The sequence below is a fragment of the Oryzias latipes genome, chromosome 3 (genome assembly GCF_053564925.1).
Source record: "Oryzias latipes strain Hd-rR chromosome 3, Olatipes_Hd-rR_3.1".
Classification (NCBI taxonomy): domain Eukaryota; kingdom Metazoa; phylum Chordata; class Actinopteri; order Beloniformes; family Adrianichthyidae; genus Oryzias; species Oryzias latipes.
Genome location: NC_136239.1, coordinates 1335300 through 1356619, shown reverse-complemented (window position 1 = coordinate 1356619; position 21320 = coordinate 1335300). Strand labels below are relative to the sequence as shown.

General features: G+C 46.2%; 1 protein-coding gene across 4 annotated transcripts in view; it reads left to right on the top strand.

Annotated features, from left to right (window-relative positions):
* The window catches only part of pacsin3 (protein kinase C and casein kinase substrate in neurons 3), a 28213-nt gene that overhangs the window by 1349 nt on the left and 5544 nt on the right, over positions 1 to 21320 (top strand). The window contains exons 2-9 of one of the 4 annotated variants that reach the window (XM_078944114.1): positions 1840 to 1977; positions 4727 to 4789; positions 11268 to 11368; positions 14608 to 14764; positions 14846 to 15081; positions 16024 to 16179; positions 17963 to 18138; positions 18786 to 18906. In XM_078944114.1, coding sequence (XP_078800240.1) covers positions 11315 to 11368; positions 14608 to 14764; positions 14846 to 15081; positions 16024 to 16179; positions 17963 to 18138; positions 18786 to 18906 — 900 coding nt within the window. In that variant the 5' untranslated portion in view covers positions 1840 to 1977; positions 4727 to 4789; positions 11268 to 11314. The remainder of the gene's footprint in view (positions 1 to 1839; positions 1978 to 4726; positions 4790 to 11267; positions 11369 to 14607; positions 14765 to 14845; positions 15082 to 16023; positions 16180 to 17962; positions 18139 to 18785; positions 18907 to 21320) is intronic. The other 3 variants (XM_023951406.2, XM_023951420.2, XM_023951412.2) reach the window with 3 other exon arrangements.

Genomic DNA, 21320 nt, shown 5'->3' with positions numbered 1-21320 from the left:
CATTTAATTACTGTTGTAATTAGAAGTTGAGATAACTGTTAGCTTAGATGACGTGTGGTCTTTAACTGTCTGCCTTACTGGGCATGCTCCAACATCAACAGGTGGGTTAATACCACCTTCTGCCTGTTGTGTTCAAGGCCAGGGCTTGATACCCTTTAAGGCAGACCTCCATGTCATGGCTTAGTGATGCCATGCTTGCATTTTCTGGGCGGTCTCAGGTGAGCGTCAGGTGCTACTTCCATGGAAGCTGAGCTCTGGAGGAACTTGTTTGTAGAGACTGAATTAGTTCTTCAGGATCTGGGAAGGGTTGCTAAACGCCCACATTTTCCTTCCTCATGTCCTTGTTCTGCCGTTCTGTGCAGGAAAGTCCTGTTTTCATGCCACCTGCAGCTCAGAATCACAGGTGTGTTGAAAAGCGGTCCAGTCTACCCTCCAAATTCAAAAAGAATCGTTGAGTTTCTTGATTGCGCCTGACAGTTTTGACTTTTTACACATTTATCTCAGGTCCAACCCTTATTGACGGCTTTAGCGGAACACCACTGGACGATGTACAGATGCTGTACTTTTTAGACTCGATAACTCTTTAATATAGAATTCTCTTTATATCCTGGATAAGTGTTCATAATGAGTTAGGACAAGAGTTACTCAGGGGCGCTCACACCACCACGCGTTTGTTCGTAAAGTAGAACATAGGCTGTGTCCAAATTCCCACCTTTACCCCTATATGGTGCGTTTGTCATTTTCTAGTTCTGTCTGAATCTCCAAAATCCAGAGCCCTACAAATTTCCCAGAAGTCTCTGTGGAAAAGCCAGTGTGCATCCATGCTCACTAGATCTGCAAATATGGACCACAATGCATTGCGTCGGAACAATTTTGACCAAAAGAATGTATTTTTTAAAATAAATTATCAACATTTTTATCTTCAAAAGACAATGGACTCATAAATAATCGTCCCAAAACGCTCATAATTAGATTTTAACTTATTTCTTACATATCTGCCATAAAAAAAGGTGAGCATGGCGTCTGAATTGGTTTTAAAATCCAGGGCACGACATCGTCCCGCTCTATCTAGTTTTATTAGTTAGCGGTCAGGGAGGGGATTCAGACACAACCATCGTCTCTGACGTCACCCAAAGGATTCTGGGCCGTTGAAACCTGAAATGAACGTTGGAGCAGAGGAAGCTCGGGATCAGGTGAAGCTAGCTTTGATCAGTCGATCTATGTGACCACCCACCTGCCAATCAAAAAGGGTCATTACCAGGCGGGGTTTACGTTCAGTGGAACTTTGAAAACATTGGCTTTGTGGGAAATTGGTCACTTTATGAAACCTGCCTTCAGTGGTTATTGAAGGAACTGCAACATTTGGGTTTTTGGGAAGGTGGGGGCTTGGGTTCTGCAGCCTGACATGAAGCAGCCTGACATTCCAGGTCTGTAATCTGCCAGAGTCCACTAGAATATTTAAGTTTGCTTGGAGTCTATCATTTAAAGAAAGCCAACAGTGCCTTGAAGATTTGGCAAAGCGGAGGAGGGGGGGGGGGGGGGGGGTACCGATGGCTATTTTGAAGTTAAATCTGCTCCTTCCCAATCTCAGGAGGTTCTCCGAGGATCCTGGTTTCAGGCTGTCCGATGTGACCAGCAGGAATCGGGTTCTGCTTTAATCTCTGCAGCTTTTGGGTGCCGGTGTGTGGGCGGTGCTGGTCCAACCGTGGCCTCAGTCATGTGGTTCTGGCTCAGTCATGTGGGTCTGGCCTGTGGCGAGCTTGAACAGATGTGTTTGGGAGCAGGATTTTTCTTGGACACTGCAGTCTCTACACTGCTCCTTGTTTCTCCGCCCAACAGGAAAACAGTTGGAGGCTGAGGGAGAATGGAGTAGTCCCACCGTACTGACCGGGTTTAACCAAAACGATCATCTGGACTTGGAGGAGTGACAAAACATTTCATGATAGGAGGCCGTACAGCAGGGCTGGGAGTCACTGGGTACCTCACCATACGATACAATTTCTGATATATTGCTCACGATAACGATACTATCACGATATGGCGATGATGTGATAATCTGTATATCGTCTCTAACAACTCACGATATATCAAACTTTAAGAAAGAAGAACTTGAAAAACTGCTTTTTGCTTTTATTTTTTAGTTTTTAAACACAATAATAATGAATAACTTGTGTCCTATTTGGTGTAATGAATAACAGACTTTTGCTTAAATCAGTAATACTCTGTCTCTGACAAATAATGACAATTTTCAATTTGAAATATCTGTTAAATTCAGTTAAACAATAGTGAACATGAACAGCAGTTCCATTATTTAGTACAAAATTGCTGTAAACAGGATAAAAAATGAATAAATCAAGTAGCTGCCAGGCACATTGGTATTAACTTATGAAAAACAAAAGCATAGCCATCGCAATATTAACCCTTGTTCTATCCTAGGCACTTTAACATTGGCAGTGGGGTCATCTAGACCCACTAGACAGTGCTCTGAACCTTTTTTCTTCAATGATTTGTGATCTTCAATGGTGTCCATGGATTACATGAAATCTTTCCACCTTTATCCACCTTTGTCATGGTAGGGGGAACACGTCAATGCAAGGGGGGGTCATCTAAGATAGCACAAGGGTTAAAGGAAATGGCTGTGAATCAGATATTAATTCTGTGAACTAATTCTAGTGTCTTTGTTAAAAATAAATGACACCATTTAGTGCAAATGTGGTGTAAACAAAAATAAAATTCTCCCAGAAAAATAAAAATCAAGTATCTAGAAACTTTCCTTTAAGTTATTTAAGACATAAACTGCTTTCAAAATAAATGACCAGGAATAAAATCCATGAACTTAAAGTGCATCTAAAAGTAAACATCTTTGTGAACAACACGTTTGGGTAAAGCTGCATGTGATGTATGTTTGGATGTTCATGTTTTTCTGGAGAACCACAGGCTTTTTAGCGTCAAGACGCTGCTGGTCTACCTTTGAGGAGAAGGGGGGGTCTAAGGGCAGGGATGCCCCTCTTTCTTCCGTTTCCATCTCAACCATAGCTCTGGTCTGGGCGTTCAGTGCAGGGATCATTGTTTCAGTATTTCTGAGAGGAAATATCAAAGCGTTCAACAAAAACCCAAATCCCTCGTTCTCCACCGCGCTGCAGGGACGGAGCCCCTAAGTTGTACATTTAAACAGCAAACCCGTTTGTGTCCCTGCTCTCTAGCAGACGGCGGTAGCTCCGCCTGGACAGAGCTATCCATGCCGGGCCGTGTCGGCTTCAGGCCATCAACAACCACGACTTTCTCACAAACCTCCAGGTGATGCAGCTTCAAAGCTGCCGGCGCGTCTTTTAGGTTGCCGCTCTCACTATTCTCCTTGTTTTTCCCCTCCGCCATCTTTGTTTGAATGTGTGTTCTTCTTCGTCCGCCTGCGACAGACAATCTCACAACGAAGAATCGTCTTAGCAAAGGATGGTTAATATAACGTTTTACAGGGTCTTTAAACGTAAATAAAAGGTCGATACTTGATGAAGACGCATCGAGAATCAATCACGGTACTAAATATCGCGATATCTCACCATATCGATATTTTGGCACACCCCTACTTTACAGTAGGGCAAATACCTATTTGAACACCCTGTGATCTTGCAAGTTCTCCCACTTAGGACATGTTCATCTAAGGTGCATGTCCACTGTGAGAGACCTCATCTAAAAAGAAAATCTGTAAAAACAGTAGCCTTTAGTTGCTATGAAACAGGGTTTCCTGTAGTTTTTTCACCAGGTTTGGCCCACTCCTCCTCCCAGATCTCCTCTAGATCAGTCAGGTTTCTAGGCTGTGGTTCAGAAACAGAGTTTGACCTCCCTCCAAAGAGTTTCTATTGGGTTGAGGTCTGGAGACTGGCTAGACTGCTCCAGAACCTGGATCTGCTCCTTATGGAGCCACTCCTTGGTTCTCCTCACTGGTGTCCATGGATTGTGTGTCTGTGTGCTCCGGGTCGTTGTCATGTCGGCAGACCCGGCCACGCCCATCTTCAATGCTCTAACTTAGAGAACGATGTTGTTCCCCAAAACCTCTCAGGACATGTTCTGGTCATCCTCTCCTAAATACAGTGGAGTCGTTTATGTGGAAAAAGACCTGCAGCTGAGCTCCAGAACAGCTGAGCTCCAGAACAGCCGAGCTCCAGAACAGCCGAGCTCCAGAACAGCCGAGCTCCAGAACAGCCGAGCCCCAGAACAGCCGAGCCCCAGAACAGCCGAGCCCCAGAACAGCCGAGCCCCAGAACAGCCGAGCCCCAGAACAGCCGAGCCCCAGAACAGCCGAGCCCCAGAACAGCCGAGGCCCAGAACAGCCGAGGCCCAGAACAGCCGAGGCCCAGAACAGCCGAGGCCCAGAACAGCCGAGCCCCAGAACAGCCGAGCCCCAGAACAGCCGAGCCCCAGAACAGCCGAGCCCCAGAACAGCCGAGCCCCAGAACAGCCGAGCCCCAGAACAGCCGAGCCCCAGAACAGCCGAGCCCCAGAACAGCCGAGCCCCAGAACAGCCGAGCCCCAGAACAGCCGAGCCCCAGAACAGCCGAGCTCCAGAACAGCCGAGCTCCGGCTTTCACCATGACTCCCAGAATGTGCTGCCTCCGCCCAGCTCCCAGCCTTCCTAACCGCTCTGCCGCCTGACTAACCTCTCCATGTTTTCTCTGCTCTGCTCCTGGGGGGTCCTCTCGCTCCTGCCTCTGCCCCTTTACCTTTCCAGCTGAGGAGGCGAAGGCCGTCTTCTGGTTGGACGTCTGTCCATTTCTATTTCGTCTCTGATAAGGTGAGTCCTGCTGCCTCTGTTTGGTTTTTAGAAGAAGAATTGCTCTTTTATGCTGCTGGTTCTGCTTTGTTTTATTGAACATATCTATGATTTACTCGACGTCTGTCGGAAACAGAAACTATTGAACAGAACCAAAGTCTGAGAGCTTTTGGACTGACCAATCCTCTGGTGCACCTTGTGCTGCCTTCAAGAGCATGAAGGAGTTCTGTTGAGACGGGAACCTCCGATCTTCATCTGCCTGTGGAGTCCTGTCGGTTCCTTTCAGTTTTTGGTTGGCTCTTGCAGTGGATGGAAATTTTGGTTGGGATTGTTTTAGCACCTGAATGCACCACGATCACGTTTGGTTTGGGATAAATCTGTTTAAACAGGACTACCAGGAATGATTACGGTTCCAGTGGGAATCCAGACTTTTCTGTGCTCGTGTCTGTTTTCAGGCGTTGTTGACTTTGGGGGCAGGGACAAATTCCAAATGGGACTAAAGTCGAAGGTGCAGCTTTTGCTCTGATTAGGGTCTCCAAACAAAACCTCCTTCTCGGTTGAAAATCGTCTTTCTGTTGGATTTCAACCGGCACACTTCCCTGTGAGTCAGGTGACTAAAACATCCTGAACTTTACGTAAGAAGCTGCTCCACATTGTCTGGTCTAAAAAACCATTTTAAGTATGTTTTTTATGGATGGTTCTGTTAGGCATGTCAGGGTTCTGATTTTTCCTTGATAAAGAGAAGCACCACACAGGAGAGGAGAGCCGGTCTGTCTGACTTCTGTCTTCCCGGCGCATGGAGCCTCTTTATTGAAAGCTGCAGGTTGCAGACGTGAACGTGGTCCTTCAATCAGGCGGGACAGGAAGGTCATGTCCTGTGTAGTCAGCCAGTGTGTTCTCACTGAAAGATGGAACTGAGACGATCATATAATGGTGGTTATAGCGTGTAAGCCAACGATGATTACGTAACCCCAACAACACAGACGGGTGTAGAAACGGGGCGACAGTTTGACCGTAGATCAGAAAGTAAAGAGTGGGATTCCTTTACTTTAGGACTTAAGGAGTTTCTGATCTGAAATGGTTCTGATGAGAAGTGCTGCTCTTCATCAAAAACTGCTGACCGATTACAACCTCTGATTGTCCAGCGCTTAGGGATGGTGGAACCGTCTCTGCCGGCTCCATAAAGGCATAGAAACCATGAGATCCACGACGGTAAACAGTCGGACGGTTTTTCCGTCCGCATGAATTCTCAGCTGCGTAGTCTTGGTCCAGGTCCGAGTCTCTTCTGTCCGGGTAATTTTCTCAAGATCAGGGGCATTGGCAGACGACAGTTCTGCTCATGTTCACCTTCGACCTTTGTGTCATTGAGAAGGTCACAGCTTCCTGTCGGCTGCAGGAAGGACCAGATCTGGTCCTGCTCTGACATTTGAAGTGGGTGGGAGCCTTGACCTCCCACGTTTGCCCACAGCGATCATCCTCATCCTAAGACCCGACTGGAACGCAGAAGAGTTTCCTCTGCCCTCTTCCTGGCGCCTGCAGCTGCAGGGAAGCTGTTGCTTCCCAGTAATCAGATTATTGGGCAGGAGTTTTCCAGGGGAGCTTATACGGTCTGGACTCGTCACTCCGTCCTCATCCCCTCCTCCTCTTCATCACTGGCTTGACCCACTTCTTGATAAACCAACAATCAGAATCCTCCTCCTGTCCTCTCTAGCAGATCTGCAGAGGACTGCAGCATTATTTACTGCTCTCGTTGTGCTTTTGTGTCTCTTTTGTTGTCTCAGCAGCAGGAGCTGACGACAGCCTCTGGGCTGTGGAGGATCCGTCTTTGAATGTCAGAAATAAAAAACTCTGGGACACCAAAGCTTTACAGCAATAAAAATCCAAAGACCAAAATAAAATGACTGACTGTGGTTACATGATGCACGCAGGTGTCCTGATCTACCAGCCCCAAATAACAACCTCCAGTCTGATTGGCTTAGCCAGGATGAGGTCACATGTGCAACACGCCGTGCTCCAGATAAGGAAATGCCCGTTTTCCTAAAATGTACTCTTGTTTTTTAGATGGATGGACTTAATGACACATTGGGTAAAGTTGGGTTCAGATGTTTTGTCTGAATCCATCTTAGCTTCCATGATCCAGCATTGACTGAGGAAATCCAACATTAGACATAAAAACATCTCATCCGTTAGCTGTTAATGTAGGAAATGTATCATTTTTCTATTTACATTTCTCAGTTGAAATCAGAATATTTGGGTAAATAAAGTTTTTCACATCCAAACTATCATTTATGTTTAACACTGTGTACATTTTGGAACAAATATTTCAAAAATAAACGAGTATTTAAATGAATTCTGTTGAGTTATCAATACATAGATTCAGGCATTTGGCTGTGGTACTTGTCCCCACACATATTATAGTACTTGTGGGTACTTGTACTCAAGAAAACAGTCTCCTGTCTGTTTTAAATTTTGTGAAATGTTTCATTGAGTCTCCTGCCTTCACATGAAGACAACTGAGTCCAGGAACCTCTGAGTTCTGGCGTTCTAAGTTCTGTTGTCAAGCGTTAGGAAGTTACCCAGTATAGGAAGTACAGCCGACACCAGAAACCTGATCTGGTTCAAGAGACCTGATGGTGGCAGATGGGGGCATGGAATGGTTGAGTCTGTGTTGATGAAGTTATCCTATAAATACGAAGGACTCGATGAGATGTTGTCAGTCTCAGGTCAGGACAAAAAAGGCCAGTTTTAGACGGAACGTTGTCAGAAGGCTCATAACCAGAAAACCCAGCTGGTTGGGAGGTTAGAGGTCCAGACACTCTGCCAGTGCCCTGAAGACATGCAGAACGCTTTAGTTCTGTTTAGCAGCCACAACCAGAACTGGGTGGAGACGCTCAGGAGAACCGTCCATATGAGCTTTGGGTGCACTTTGAAATTGAAACAGGCTGCTTAGCAGAAAACACTGTCGACACATTGCAGTGATGTCATCAGGCTCATTGATTTAAAGGGTCCGGTCTTCCTTTGCATACGCTACACTCTACAACAGGGGTGGGCAACTCCCGGCCTTAAGGGCCACTGTCCCTGCATATCTTTTCCAGATATCACTGCTCTGCTCACAGCTGATTACCTGGATCAGGTGTGTCCCACCAATCAGATGCCAGATCAGGGTAACCGGTGCGACCGTCAGTACCTATCCCTGCCTACGACCCCCCACAGTGTGCGGGGTGTGTCTAGGCCTTTATGAATGTCACCTCTGTCCCTCCTTTGTAAAGCTTTTGTCAAAGAAAGGAACTCTTGCAGTACACCACTCTATTATGGCCCGCTTTCAAATGCATTCTTATGCCTCTGGACCAACTCCTGTCCTCCTGTAATGACTCTATATGTCCCTGTATGACCCACAATCCTCACTATATGCACCTGCACCACCTCCAAACCCCCATAATGCCTCTGTAATGCCACTATAATGCTTCTGTTTGCCTATATACTGCCTCCATACTACTTCTGATCCCCTTCTAACACCTCATTGGTAACACCTCATTTTACATCTGTTCCCCTTGGAATGCCTTTGTATGCTTCTGTACCACTTCCAAACCTCCCTGTAACCTGTCCTTATGCTCCTCTAACACCACTTGGAACACCTCTGTATGCTGCTAAACTGTCTCTGATCACCCCATAACACCTTCTTTTGCCTGTCTGCCACCTCCAAACCCCCCAGTCAACTGTACACCTTTTTAATGTCCCATGATGCCTCTGGACACCTCTATACCACCTCTCACTCCTCCATAGGAAGGAGCAAAGTGCTCAGAAATAGTCTTGCCAGGATTAGAGACTGGCTGAAGGGTTGACCTCCTGAAACAATCCTATAAGGTGAGGGCAGAGGAAGCTGTTTACAAAAGGGAGGGAAAAGGTCTGAGAAAAGTCTGGATTAGGCGAGTCAAACTGCAGAACAGAAACTGAACAGCACAGCGACAAACGGTATATTTAAAAATGGGTTTTGAATTTGAGTGGCGTCTTAGAGCAAGCCCTCTGTCCTGTCTGAGCATAGAAGACCCCCTGGGGGGCTTTGGTGCAGATCGTCTGGTTGGATCCACCTGCAGCCGCAAACGTTGCTCGCTGTTGTCAACAGCAACAACACTGGCCAAAATACAGATCAGAGGTTTTTCTCAGCAGACGACATTGTATCTCCATGAATTCTTGAGTCTTTATCCATCCCTCTAGTCGTTAAAGAGGTGTTGTTCATGGCTCCTTGCCACTTCGACCAGCTGGTATCAGCTGTTGTCTTGAAGACAAAAACATGAGACCCTCAAGGAGACTTGAGAAGTGTTCAGATGATCTTGTTGCTCCCAGTAATGTTTCTGCTCTAAAAACAGTAATTAGCTTCCCGGGCAAAGTCAGTTGTTGGTCTACATGTTCAGACACGTCAGTGGCAGATTCCTCGCCTGCTTGCAGCATACTTTCTCCTCTCCTGTGACACAAACACACCGTTCTGTCATTTCCAACACTTCTGTGAAGGTTACACCGTCCATCCATACGAGGTGTTGCCCAATCCTGAGCATACCTCATGAACTAGACTGTGTCAGACCCGTCTACCATTTATGGTATGTAATGCCTTTAAGATTCATGGGAGTGCTCGCCCTGACTCCTGCTGCTGGCGGGACCACATTGTTCCCTGCAGACCTCGCCAAGGTTACAGCTGAACTGATGTTAGCGCCGCGCTGCTCCCAGTGCTGAGAGGCTGAGAGCAAAGGTGTCATCAGGCAAACAGCTGATCCGTGTGGGGCGGTTCCCTACAGAGTCTGTTCAGGCTGGAAATGTGTCCACTTGGCTTTTGCAAAACACACCAGTTGATGAAATAATATGAAGATATCAAACAGAATGTGCCCAAGACATTAAAACGGTTTGTAAAGGAGAGTCATGTGACATTGCATTATAAATTTAACACCGACTGGAAAGCAAAAATAAAACCATTCAAGATATAACTCATATTTTAGTCTTAGTTTTATGATGACCAAAACAGGAATATGAACAAAGACCATCGTGTTTGTGTGTCTCCAAGGCTGGATCCAGACTGGACACATTTGATTCGCTTAAAGTGAACCAGACTTCTTTTCCCCTGATAATCCAGAACAAATTTTCAGTCTGGACACACCCAAGCAGACCCTGGTCCGAAACCCGGAATAGGAAAGGAGCAACGATGAGACACAGCAACTCATTGAAATGTGGCTGGATGGATGCAGACTCATTGAAACATCTTCTAACGTGACAAACGTAGCTTGACGCACTGTTTTCCCAACAATCCATATGTCATAAACATCTACCCGTGAACCTTCTCAGCCGCCATCTTGTCAGTAACCGCCCCGCAGCCTGTCTGCAGCAAACCAAAGCAGCAATAAAAAGGGTTGTACTGACGTTGATGCAGACGTTCAAAACTGGTCTGTGAAATCTAAACTTTGAATAAGTGAACTATTCCGACAAGGATTGCAAAGCGCAGGACTTCCGTCATTTCAGCCTTTCTGCCCCGCCCTCGGAATTCCTAACCAATGACTGAAGAGATCTTTAGTCACATGGTTTTGTTTATAAGCTTTGGTTCAAAACAGGAAAGTTCAGCAACGGCAGACTGAATATAGACCAACCGAGCTTCAGGACCAAATGAAGTGGAATGAGTCCAGACCAGCAGACTCTTTCAGTCGGAATTCACCTAAAATCCATTTTCCTGACACGTTGAAGCCCTGGGCTGAGCCGGACCGGGTCTATGCTCTGACCTTTGCAGAGGTCTGCAAAGGTCAGGGAGACGCTCTCATGACTCCATTCAAACTGCTGTCTTAGGTTTGATGCCCCCCCCTTCCTATTTGACCAAAAACACTTGATAGAAATCCTCGTTAAAAACATTTGTTTTTCACATCAGAATAAACATGAAAAATAGCTGTAGTGCTTTTCTCTGCTCCATGCTTAGAAGTTTGCATAATGCTGACTGAGCCTCTGAAGCTACGGACACAGCAGGCGTGACGGGGGTTCAAGAACACACGTGTAGCCAATGGTGTTCACACTAGAGCAGGAAGGGGCTTCTATTGTTTTTCTACTGTTTACCATCCATCCATCCATCCATCCATCCATCCATCCATCCATCCATCCATCCATCCACCCACCCATCCATCCACCCATCCACCCACCCATCCATCCATCCGTCCATGATGGACACGTTGGACACGTTTAAAAGATGTTTCAATGGGTCTGCATCCATCCAGCCACATTTCAATGAGTTGCTGTGTCTCATCGTTGCTTCGTTCCTATTCCGGGTTCTTCTGAACAGCTTTTGTGTTGGTGTATCAGTCCTTTGCCTTTAAAATCTGTCAATATTTCACTCTTTGGGTGGGCTTTTTTATGGTTGATAAGCCTCTGTCACACAAAAGTGTTGAACTTTTCTGCATTCTGTTCCTAAAAGCAGAAGGTGCCTGATGGACTGAGAGTCTTGAGCTGTTTCATCTCCTTTTCTTTTCAACAGTCTCTTGTGCAGCCGCCATCATTCGGTGCTGCAAGGCCGACCCCAGCATGTCTTCAAACGGAGACCTGGGTTCGCTCGGGAGCTCGGACAGCTTCTGGGAGGTAAGCACTCTTCCCCTCACTACAAACCCGGCAGGCTGCCTCCCATCGGGTCTTCTCTGCTTCAGCTCATCAGAGGTCTCTGGCTGTTAGACCTGACCAGACGACCCTCAGACTGCTGTCCATCATTCAGCTCATTCAAGTGATGGACGGCAGTGTGGAGTTGGGTGTCTTGGGAATTGAACCCCTGACCCACACATTTGGTTTTCATCAACAATCTTTCATTCGTCTCATTAAAGTGTCAAAAAGGCTATGAGGTGCTGATGTGAAGACAGACGTTGGTTAATGAGTTCCTTTGCTGTATGCAGTATTGGATCGGATGCAGTCTTGCTGTTTTGTGGGTTTTTAATTTCAACAGTGCATTGTGTTCTGCGTCCTGATTGGCTGTTGACCGTGTCAATCAGTCTCCTCAGTGCCGTGTTTCCTGTGTGCAGTTTGCTGAAGATCTTTGTCATTCTTTAAAAAAGTGGGAGAAGGGATCATGAACAGATGGAACGGTTCAGACAGGAAGTTTATTAGTCAAAGTTATAATATGCAATTCAGGATTTGAAGATGAAAATACAATTTGTAATTTAGAATTCATATGACAATTTAAAAAAAAAACATTATTATTATTTTATTATTGTTACTTTAGACGATTTATCTTAGGGAAAATGGAGATTTTATGTTCCCAGCGATCTGCTCTGTTCTATTGTTGGTAGTAAAGTCAGTCCGCCGGTGTCTCACAAAGCGCAGATGTGAAAACAGCAGCAAACAAAAGGAGCGACTTCCACCAGGCAGAGAAGGCGATGTAAATGATCAGGCATTCTAAGGAAATTCAGATTTATCCAAACAGGCCCTGATAAAACACTGAGTAGTTAGGAATATAAAAGATCATAAAATACTTTTTCTTTGTGTTTATTTGATTTTATTAAAGACATTTTGATAAGAATGACGGTACAGCGATTTAGCCGTAGCTTCAGCTGTTTTAGGAAAAGTCCCGCCCCTTTAACTGTCTCCACCAATCATTCTTGGAGGCTTAATCACATGTCATCAGTCTGACCAATCAGAAGTGGTTAAAGTCTTCACTTCCTTGTTCTGATTCTGCTCATAAAGTCTCTCAGTTCCAACAGAAATACCAGCTAAAGCTCGTCTTTAGCGGTGTAGCTTTCCACAGAATCCGGTGTCAGACCGTGGAACAAGAGAACAAAACCATGAAGCTCAGAGAAGAGAGTCTGTCTGACATCACTACATCTCCCATGATGCATTGGGTTAAAGTGACAGTATCTCAGCGTACAATGAGTCTTCCTGTTAAACGTCTCAAACCACAACAAACACACATTTAACAGTTTTTAAGTCTTCTTGATGAAATCAGAGGTCAGAGGTCAACAGTTTAGTTCTCCTTCCAGGTTTGTGTTTCTTAACAGCCAAACATCCCAGAGTTTGGTCCAAGTCATCTTTCTGACTGAAACACTTTTCTAAGAACGTCTGGATTATTTTAGATGTTAAACTTAAGAAGAAGTAAGAACAACATTTAAGACACAGGATGAAGGTGAAACAGACACAATTAAACTAAACTGAAAGAATTTAATCATCTAAAAAGAAATAAAACACTTTTGTTAAAGTTTTCAAAGACTTCATCTTTGATTAAGACAAAAGAAAAACTAATAAAACTTCAACATCTTCACTTTTGTGTAGCTACAGAAAACATAAATATAATGTTAGTCTTTTTTGGGATCATATTGTTCTAAAATTACAGATGTCTTTGCACAATCATTGAAATAAATATTAAAAAAATAAATCACTATTTAGAAAGAATATATTTGTTTTTTGTGAGGTTAAATAAAATTACATGTTAATAAACTGGAGGGAAAAACAACTATCAGGGTAAAATGTCAAATAATTTAGTTGAAAATTACTACGGAAAACAAACTTAACTTTTATTCCAACTTTTAGAAAAAACAGCTGCAACTTCCAGCTTTTTCTGCCACAATCATCATAATAATGTACGTGAGATCATAGAGGGACTGTCCATCAGTTTTTATTTGTATTTACTTTTTACATTTTTTGATGCTGGTGTGCTGCAGGATTTTTATCAAGGTTAAAATGTGCCTTGGCTCAAAAAAGGTTGAAAAACACTGTCCTGGTAGGGATAACACGTGACAACAATGTGAGGCTGGGGTCATTTTGACCCCATAAGATAGCATAAAGGCCCGTACACACCGGGACAAATTTCGTCGGCGAAAACGCCTCGTGACTAAACAAAGGGCACCAATGAGAGTGTGCACACCGACGCGAAAAAACGGCTCGGGTTTTTTTTTTTTTTTTGACGCGTCGCGTCGAAATCTATTCGACCAATGAGAATGGCGCTTTTGCACACGTGTCTGGAGCTTCTGAAGTTACAGTAAAACACAACTTGGGGGCGCTCAAACACAAAACTGCCTTTCTGAGCACACATACCAGCGAAGAAGATAGACGCCAGGTAGCGTCTACACTGCCGCATAGAAATAATGACGGACATTCTAAAATATCCCCGAACCAAGCACCAGTTGGAGCTACTGATGCTTGAAATATTCATGTTTTCTTTGTTTGATTCTGACAAGCGTGTAAATACTTGCTCTCTTCTTCTGAGTGAAAAGCGACTTTAAGAAGCGTAAAGTTGCGCAGCGCCACCTTGTGTACAGGAGTATTTCTGTTTACATTAAGCGCCATCTAATGTCAGGGAATGAAATTGCATGTTCACTCGGCTCATCGTCAGCGAAAATCGCCTGGGTGCGAACACAAAAGACGTGGCGAAAAACGCTGGCGAATAACGCCTGGCGAATATTCGTCCCGGTGTGTACGGGCCTTTAGGGTTAAAGCTAAAACGAGTGAAAGATGCATTTATGTGTAGAACTGAGATCCAATGCACTTTTAAAAAATACAATTTCGTAAATATATACAGTCCAGACCAAAGGTTTGGACACACCTTCTCATTCAAATGAATGGGAAGGTGTGTCCAAACGTTTGTTAAAGCCATTCTTCTGCTGCTTTTTGGAAGACTTGAAGGTAATGGTTGTTTATCAAAAGTCTTTGCTGATTCCAGTTCTGTGACGGTGAGAAACCAGGGAGAGGACGGGATTTCTGCCTCACAGATCCTAACTAAAGTCAGACAGAGGCCGTGGTCGCCCGCCTCCCTGTCACACTTAGTTTGTAGGATTTGAGAGCAAATCCCCCTAAAACCGTTTTCCCTGCTCACTTGTGGCTGGTTTGCAATTCCACAGCCCGGAAACTACAAAAGGACGGTGAAGCGAATCGATGACGGTCACCGGCTCTGCAGCGAGCTCATCAGCTGCTTTCAGGAGCGGGCAAAGATCGAGAAGAGCTACTCGCTCCAGCTGAGTGACTGGGCCAAGAGGTGGAGGGGCATCGTGGAGAAAGGTCACCTCAACGTTTGACCCCTCATCACTCATGAGCACGACTCTAAGACAAGCGGCTCCATTGTGACGTGTTTGTTCTCAGGGCCCCAGTACGGCACTCTGGAGAAGGCGTGGCACGCCTTCATGCAGGCGGCAGACAGCCTCAGCGAGCTGCACATGGAGCTGCGCCAGCGGCTGGCGGTTGAAGACAGCGAGAAGGTGCGCAGCTGGCAGAAAGACGCCTTCCACAAGCAGCTGATGGGCGGCCTGCGAGAAACCAAGGAGGCAGACGACGGCTTCCGTAAAGCTCAGAAGCCCTGGGTGCGCAAGCTGAAGGAGGTGAGGCTCCGCCCACGTCCACGGGGTGGGATCTTATGGAGGGGACGCGTCTGTTTTTGATGTTCCAGTCCCCCGTCTGTGGAAAAAAAGCTCATCCTCTAAAAGTTCACATGACGTAAAAAAGACTTTGAACTTATGAAAAGTTGAAGAAAAAAGTGTGATAGATTTGTTTCAGTGCTCTGCTTGGTTACCATGGTTACCATGCTCGTCATCTTTGAAGCGCTGTGAGGGAACGACGTGGACCGCAGCAGGTCAGCTCAGACTTCCAGGTTGAAGCCGCGGCGCCGTCCTGCTGAGGAGCAGAGAAACCTTTCAGGACCTTCTGCAGTCCTGGCTGCCTTACAAACCTGCAGCGATGCTGCCTTTAGCTAAACTCTGGAAGCTCTCCTGCCCTAAAGTCTTCTGGATCATTCGGTCCTTTCATCCACTCGCTGCTGAGGGATGCAAAGGCTCCACCCACATCTAAGCAGCACGCGTGTCCTCGTCCCTGACGTACAGAGAGTCCTTCAGATGGTGAGGCTCTGATCTGACATTTGGAATAACTTTGTGTTTGAAAAGAATAAAAAAAGCTTTGTCCCAGGTCATCTGAGCCTCACCACCTGATATCAGCAAAGTTTGACCCGTTTGGGAGGTTCTCCGGCGAAATCTTCCATTTTTAGCCTTTTTGTTTTCTAAATCCTCCTCATTTTAAGTCCAGTCATTCAGTGGATTAAAATATAAAAATTGAGTTTCACTGTTTGTTTTCTGTTTTGAAGAAACTAGAAAAGGAGCTGATGTGACATTTTTGTGGAATAAAATTCAAAACCACTTTCCAAAACGTTGCTTTTTGACCCTTGAAGCTCACACCAGTCCTCTTCTCATCCTGTTGTGTTGTTGAGGTGAACATTTTTGGATTTTGTGACGGCTGTAGAGCTCCCATCCCTCACTGTTCTGTCCTTCCAGGTGGAGTCCAGTAAGAAGAGCTACCATCAGGCCAAGAAGGAGGAGTGGACCGCCGCCAACAGGGAAACGCACGCCAAGGCCGACCCGTCCAAGTCCCAGGAGGAAGTTCGCAAATTCACCAACCGCACCGAGCGCTGCAGCCAGGAGGCAGAAAAGGTACGACTCTCGCACGTGCACACAGCGTGAAGCTTGTCTGGGCGAGTCTGTGGGGCGGGTGGGGCGGGTAGGTCGACCCGAGGGTGTTTCTGCTAGTGAAACATGACGGGACTCGTCTCCTCCTGCTCCCCGCTGTAGAGGAGGCGAGGGAAAATGGAGGAGGGATCAGCCAAAGCACGGACGGCTCAGGCAGCCCTTTCTGACCAAGCTGAGACTCGATGTCTGAAGACAAACGGAAGACTTCTTTGCCACTGGAAAGGCTTTTCAGTTGTTGGTTCTAGTTGATGGTGAACTTGCTGCCAAATGAGCAGCGTAAACTCTAAACTGAAAGCTAGCTTGATATTTGAAATCCTAAGTTTGTCACAAATGGATTTGAATGACAACCTGTGTGAAAGTCAACCTTGTTGTATTTAGCGAACAGTCTGCATCCTGAACGGCCTGCAAAAAGAGACTCGTCTGAAGGAGTGATGTGGACTTCTGTGGAGCTGCTGTTCACCCCTCTGGGTGTGAAGCTGCTCCTGGCCATCAAACATCAGGGAACCCAGAAGATAGAAGGGTTCCACCACAGAGCCATGGGGAACACCACAGGAATCATTGGCATCCATAGAGTAGAATTTTAAGACCAAACATTAGAAACCATCAATGAGCCAACCTTTCAGGAGCCTGTCAGTCACCATGCAGGAGTTAAAGGAATCTAAAGGTCTAGACGTGATTCAGTAGATCATTTCACTCTAGAACTAAGCTAATCCTTGATGGACAGACGGACAGCAGACTATGGGCGGCTCTGGACCCAGACCAGACCCAGGAGAGCCGATCTCCCTCTGAAAGGCCCATCAGGCTGGATCTTCTGCTGGATCTTCTGGATCTGATCCCTTTAGATCTGATCCCTTTAGATCATCGCTCAACCTTTTTGAAGTCAGATGTGAACAAATACTTTGATGAACCGTAAACGTCTTTTCTTCTGGATTGTGCAGGATTTTGGTATCCGGGTCCTGAGTCAAGATTGATCAGTTCAGAACCAGCAGCTCCATGAAAAGCTTTCACAGAGGCGATTAGGAAAGAACTTCTGACCAGCTAACATCTGTTCATGACAAAGAGGCATCAAAGCTGAACCTACACGTGTTCAGGGGGGTGAATAGTTGCTTTTTCCATCTCCCAAACCCGTTTGTCCCTTTTGGGCTGCCGAACTCGTATTCACACCTGGACAATTTAGAGGAACCAATCAACCCATGAGGCATGTTTTAGGATGGAGGAAGAAGAGAACTGGTGAGGACAGACCGCGCAAATTCAGTTTCAGGTCCCCCGGCCAGGACTTGAACCAGGACCTTCGTCTTATTTACCAAAAAAGGCGTTTACACACTCTGGGTTAGAAAATAACAACCAATTGTTTGTTCCGGAGGCCGTTGGGTTTATAGATGGTTTCCTCTGTAGGGCGTTGTGTTCGCGGATTGTTTGTTATGCGAGGTATTTCTGCCAACAGGCATTTGTTGTGAGGATTTTTTATTCCATAATGTGCTACATAGATTGTTTGTTCCTTGGGGTGTATGGTTTGTAGATTGTTGTGTTTGTGGGTTGTTTGTTGTGTAGGAAGGTTGCCATGGCGATTGTTTTTGTTTTCCAAGATGTGGCACTTTATGGTCTGTGAACGGCAAACTGGGGTCTCTTCAGCTGGAAGATGAAGGATTACTTATTTAGTCTGGAATGCCAGAAGACACCCAGGTTGAGTCATTTCAGATGCAGCTGCTGCTGACGTGTGTGAGTGTTTTCTCTGGTTGTCTGTCAGGCGAAGGAGCGCTACCTGAAGTGTCTGGAGGAGCTGAACCGCTGCAACCCTCGTTACATGGAGGACATGGAGCAGGTGTTTGACCTCACCCAGGAGGCCGAGCGGAAGAGGCTACGATTCTTCAAAGAAGCTCTACTGGACATCCACACACACCTTGACCTGTCCGCCAAGGAGAGGTACGCCAACGCCCCCAACAACCCCCCCTCACACCTTTAAGAGCCGCCCGCGGTGCAGAGTCTTCAGGTTACCGTTTGTGTGCACATGAGTTAATGGAGAACTCCTGCTGTAATCCATTAACTGCTGACCCTCACTTTTTATTTAATCAGCTCCCTTTCCAATGCAAACATGAATAAAGTTGACCTTTGAAAAGCTTTTAGAAACGTTTGTACCGGCACCTTCATTGATTGAACCGTTTGTTCCTGAGTTTTGGGAACAAATCTCTGCAGTTGACATTGTGGTGGAAAATGATGCTTTTAGCCGTCCCAGCTAATGACAGAGCACCTGCTGCCCCCAACAACCCCACCCTGCTGAAACCCAAGCAAAGACTCCCAAACTGGAACTGGCAGAGCCTGTCATCAGGCTGGCTTTGATTACCCAAAACACAAAAGCTGCAATAAACATGTTTGGGGGGGAAAACGGCGAAGAAAGCCGTGGAGAAACATGAGATGCAGTTAAACGTGTCCAGCGGCTGCTTCCTGGATAGAATCTGTGTGGAGGAATGAGAATCTGCCCAACATAATGGTGGAGCTTTACTTCTAGCTTTGAGCAGCAGCATTTGAAGGTGTGTTGTAGAAGAGATGCTAGAGGTTCTGTCTGTCCTCAGCTTCAAAGGCCTGTACCGGGACCTGGGTCAGACCATCCGAGCAGCCAACGACAGCGAAGACCTGCGCTGGTGGAGGAACACCCACGGACCCGGCATGAGCATGGGCTGGCCACAGTTTGAGGTGCGGAAAAACGCAATCTGTTCTCCCCGGAGCGGGATTTTCCTGGAAAGGCTTAACACAGAAGTGTCTGGAGGACGGACGGTCGGTCCTGATCCGATGAAACATTAACATTCGCTTTAAGGAAGGGGGTGGGGTCACAACAGACTGCTGTGAGCTTTACACAGGCCCAGGGAATATTAAACAGGTTTACAGTGAATGCCTGGTTTTGTTACCAGGAACACTGAGTGGGGCAGGAATGTCACACACACACACACAGAACTACACACACTCACATATGTACCAGATCTTCCAAGACGTGCACACATTCACATGCTTGTGTACACCCGCACATGCGCACGCGTCTACACACACACACACACACGGGTGCACACACCAACAGACAGAGCTCCTCTGCATGGTTTTTTATTTGCAGAAGAAAGAGCACCTCACTGTTCTAGAAAGGGGGGGTCCGGTGAGGAGTGGCTGGTCCTCCTGTTCCATCCCGTCTCCTGTTATCACCTCCATCCATGTAGTGTTGTTTTTTGTTGTTTTTCGTTTCCATTGTGTATTGGTGTTTTGGGGAGCAGTGAGCCGGGCAGTGAGTGCTCGGGCCTCAGGGTCCGCGGACTCTGCTCTCCCAGTGATGTTGTCTTTGATGCGGGTTTGCTGCTACGCCAATGAAAACCTCAACTTTCTCAGCGTCCAAGGCTTTGGTTTTAACCTCAGGCCCCCATCGTTTCCCCCCCACAACCAAGGAGAGTCACCAGTAGAGGAGGAATCTTGTGTTGGGCATCATGAGCATCAAGTCATGCAGACATGTTCTGAGTAGAGGGTATCTGCTCCAGGACTGAAATGTCTGTGGATGGATGGGTGGAGGGAGGGAGGGAGGGTGGGAGGGAGGATGGACGGACAAACAGACAGACGGATGGATGGATGGATGGATGGATGGATGGATGGAGGAATTGTTGATGTTCCACTTAATGGGACAAAGGCAGGTCAGCCCCAAGAAGGATTCTTGGTCAGCTGGAAAACAATCATCAGGATTTACTGACTGCCTCATGGGACCTGTCACTGATGTCCTGCAGCAGACGTCAGTGCTGGGGAGACCAAACGCCAACACCTCTGCACCATAAGGGAATGGGAAGCTCATCAGGGGAGGGGGTCCACAGACCTGGTTCAGACAGCGTCAACCCGATGAGCTTCAGAAAAGGTCTCCATGTGTGCGTTTGTGTAGTGTGAGTGACGTGTGTTTGTGTAGTGAGAGTGACGTGTGTGTGTTTGTGTAGTGTGAGTGACGTGTGTGTGTTTGTGTAGAGAGAGTGACATGTGTGTTTGTGTTGTGAGAGACGTGTGTGTGTTTGTGTAGTGTGAGTGACGTGTGTGTGTTTGTGTAGTGAGAGTGACGTGTGTGTGTTTGTGTAGTGAGAGTGACGTGTGTGCGTTTGTCTAGTAAGAGGGACGTTTGTGCGTTTGTGTAGAGAGAGTGACGTGTGTGTTTGTGTTGTGAGAGACGTGTGTGTGTTTGTGCGTTAATGAGGTTTCCAGCCGGAGGGGAGGAGCTGTTCTTTAGAAGGTGGCGGGGTTCTGACCCGGCTTCATGTGGATTCTGAGGGGAAGAGCGGTCCAGAATCTCCTGGCAGACTCTCAGGAAGAGAAAACATGAAGAGAGTGGAAAACTGACGCTGACTCAGCAGATCCTCTCTGCCAACAGGCAGACACTGAAACGTTCCCAGGTTTTTCTGAACTGGACGAAGAAGAGTGGAGAGGCTCCGCCCCCTAAGGGATCTCCCGCCGTTCCCACAGAGCTGCTCACAAGAGAACCTTTGTCTACACACAGACACACAGTAGGACACACACAGAAACAAACACTAACACACACACCGGGACACACACACCGGGACACACACAATCACGCAAAGCAGTTTCTCCATGTGGAAAAGAAGCAAAGTTTCAAATGCATCATCCTAAAACCAGGTGCAGCACTAGAAATAAAGATTTAAGGGTTTGGATTAATCATTGCATTTGTTTTTATGCTCTATATGAGTATATGTAGTATGAGTGTCTATATATATATATATAATTAGTGATTAAAACTGAACTGAGAGGTAAACTGAATAAAGAGACTATTTTCATGTTTTGATTAAATATTTGATGTTAAAACTGTTACAAATAAAAACTAAAGATATCTTTGTTGTTTGTTCATGTGTGTGTGTTGATGTGTGTCTGTGTGTTTGTGTGTGTCCATGTACATTTGAGTGTGTTCATGTGTGTATTCATGTGTGCATTCATGTGAGTGTTCATTTGTGTGTTTGTGTGTGTTTTCATGTGTGTGTGTTCTTGTGTTGTGTACATGTGTGTGTTCATGTGTGTGTGTTCATGTGTGTTCATGTCTGTGTGTGTTCATGTGTGTTGTGTTCATGTGTGTGTGTTCGTGT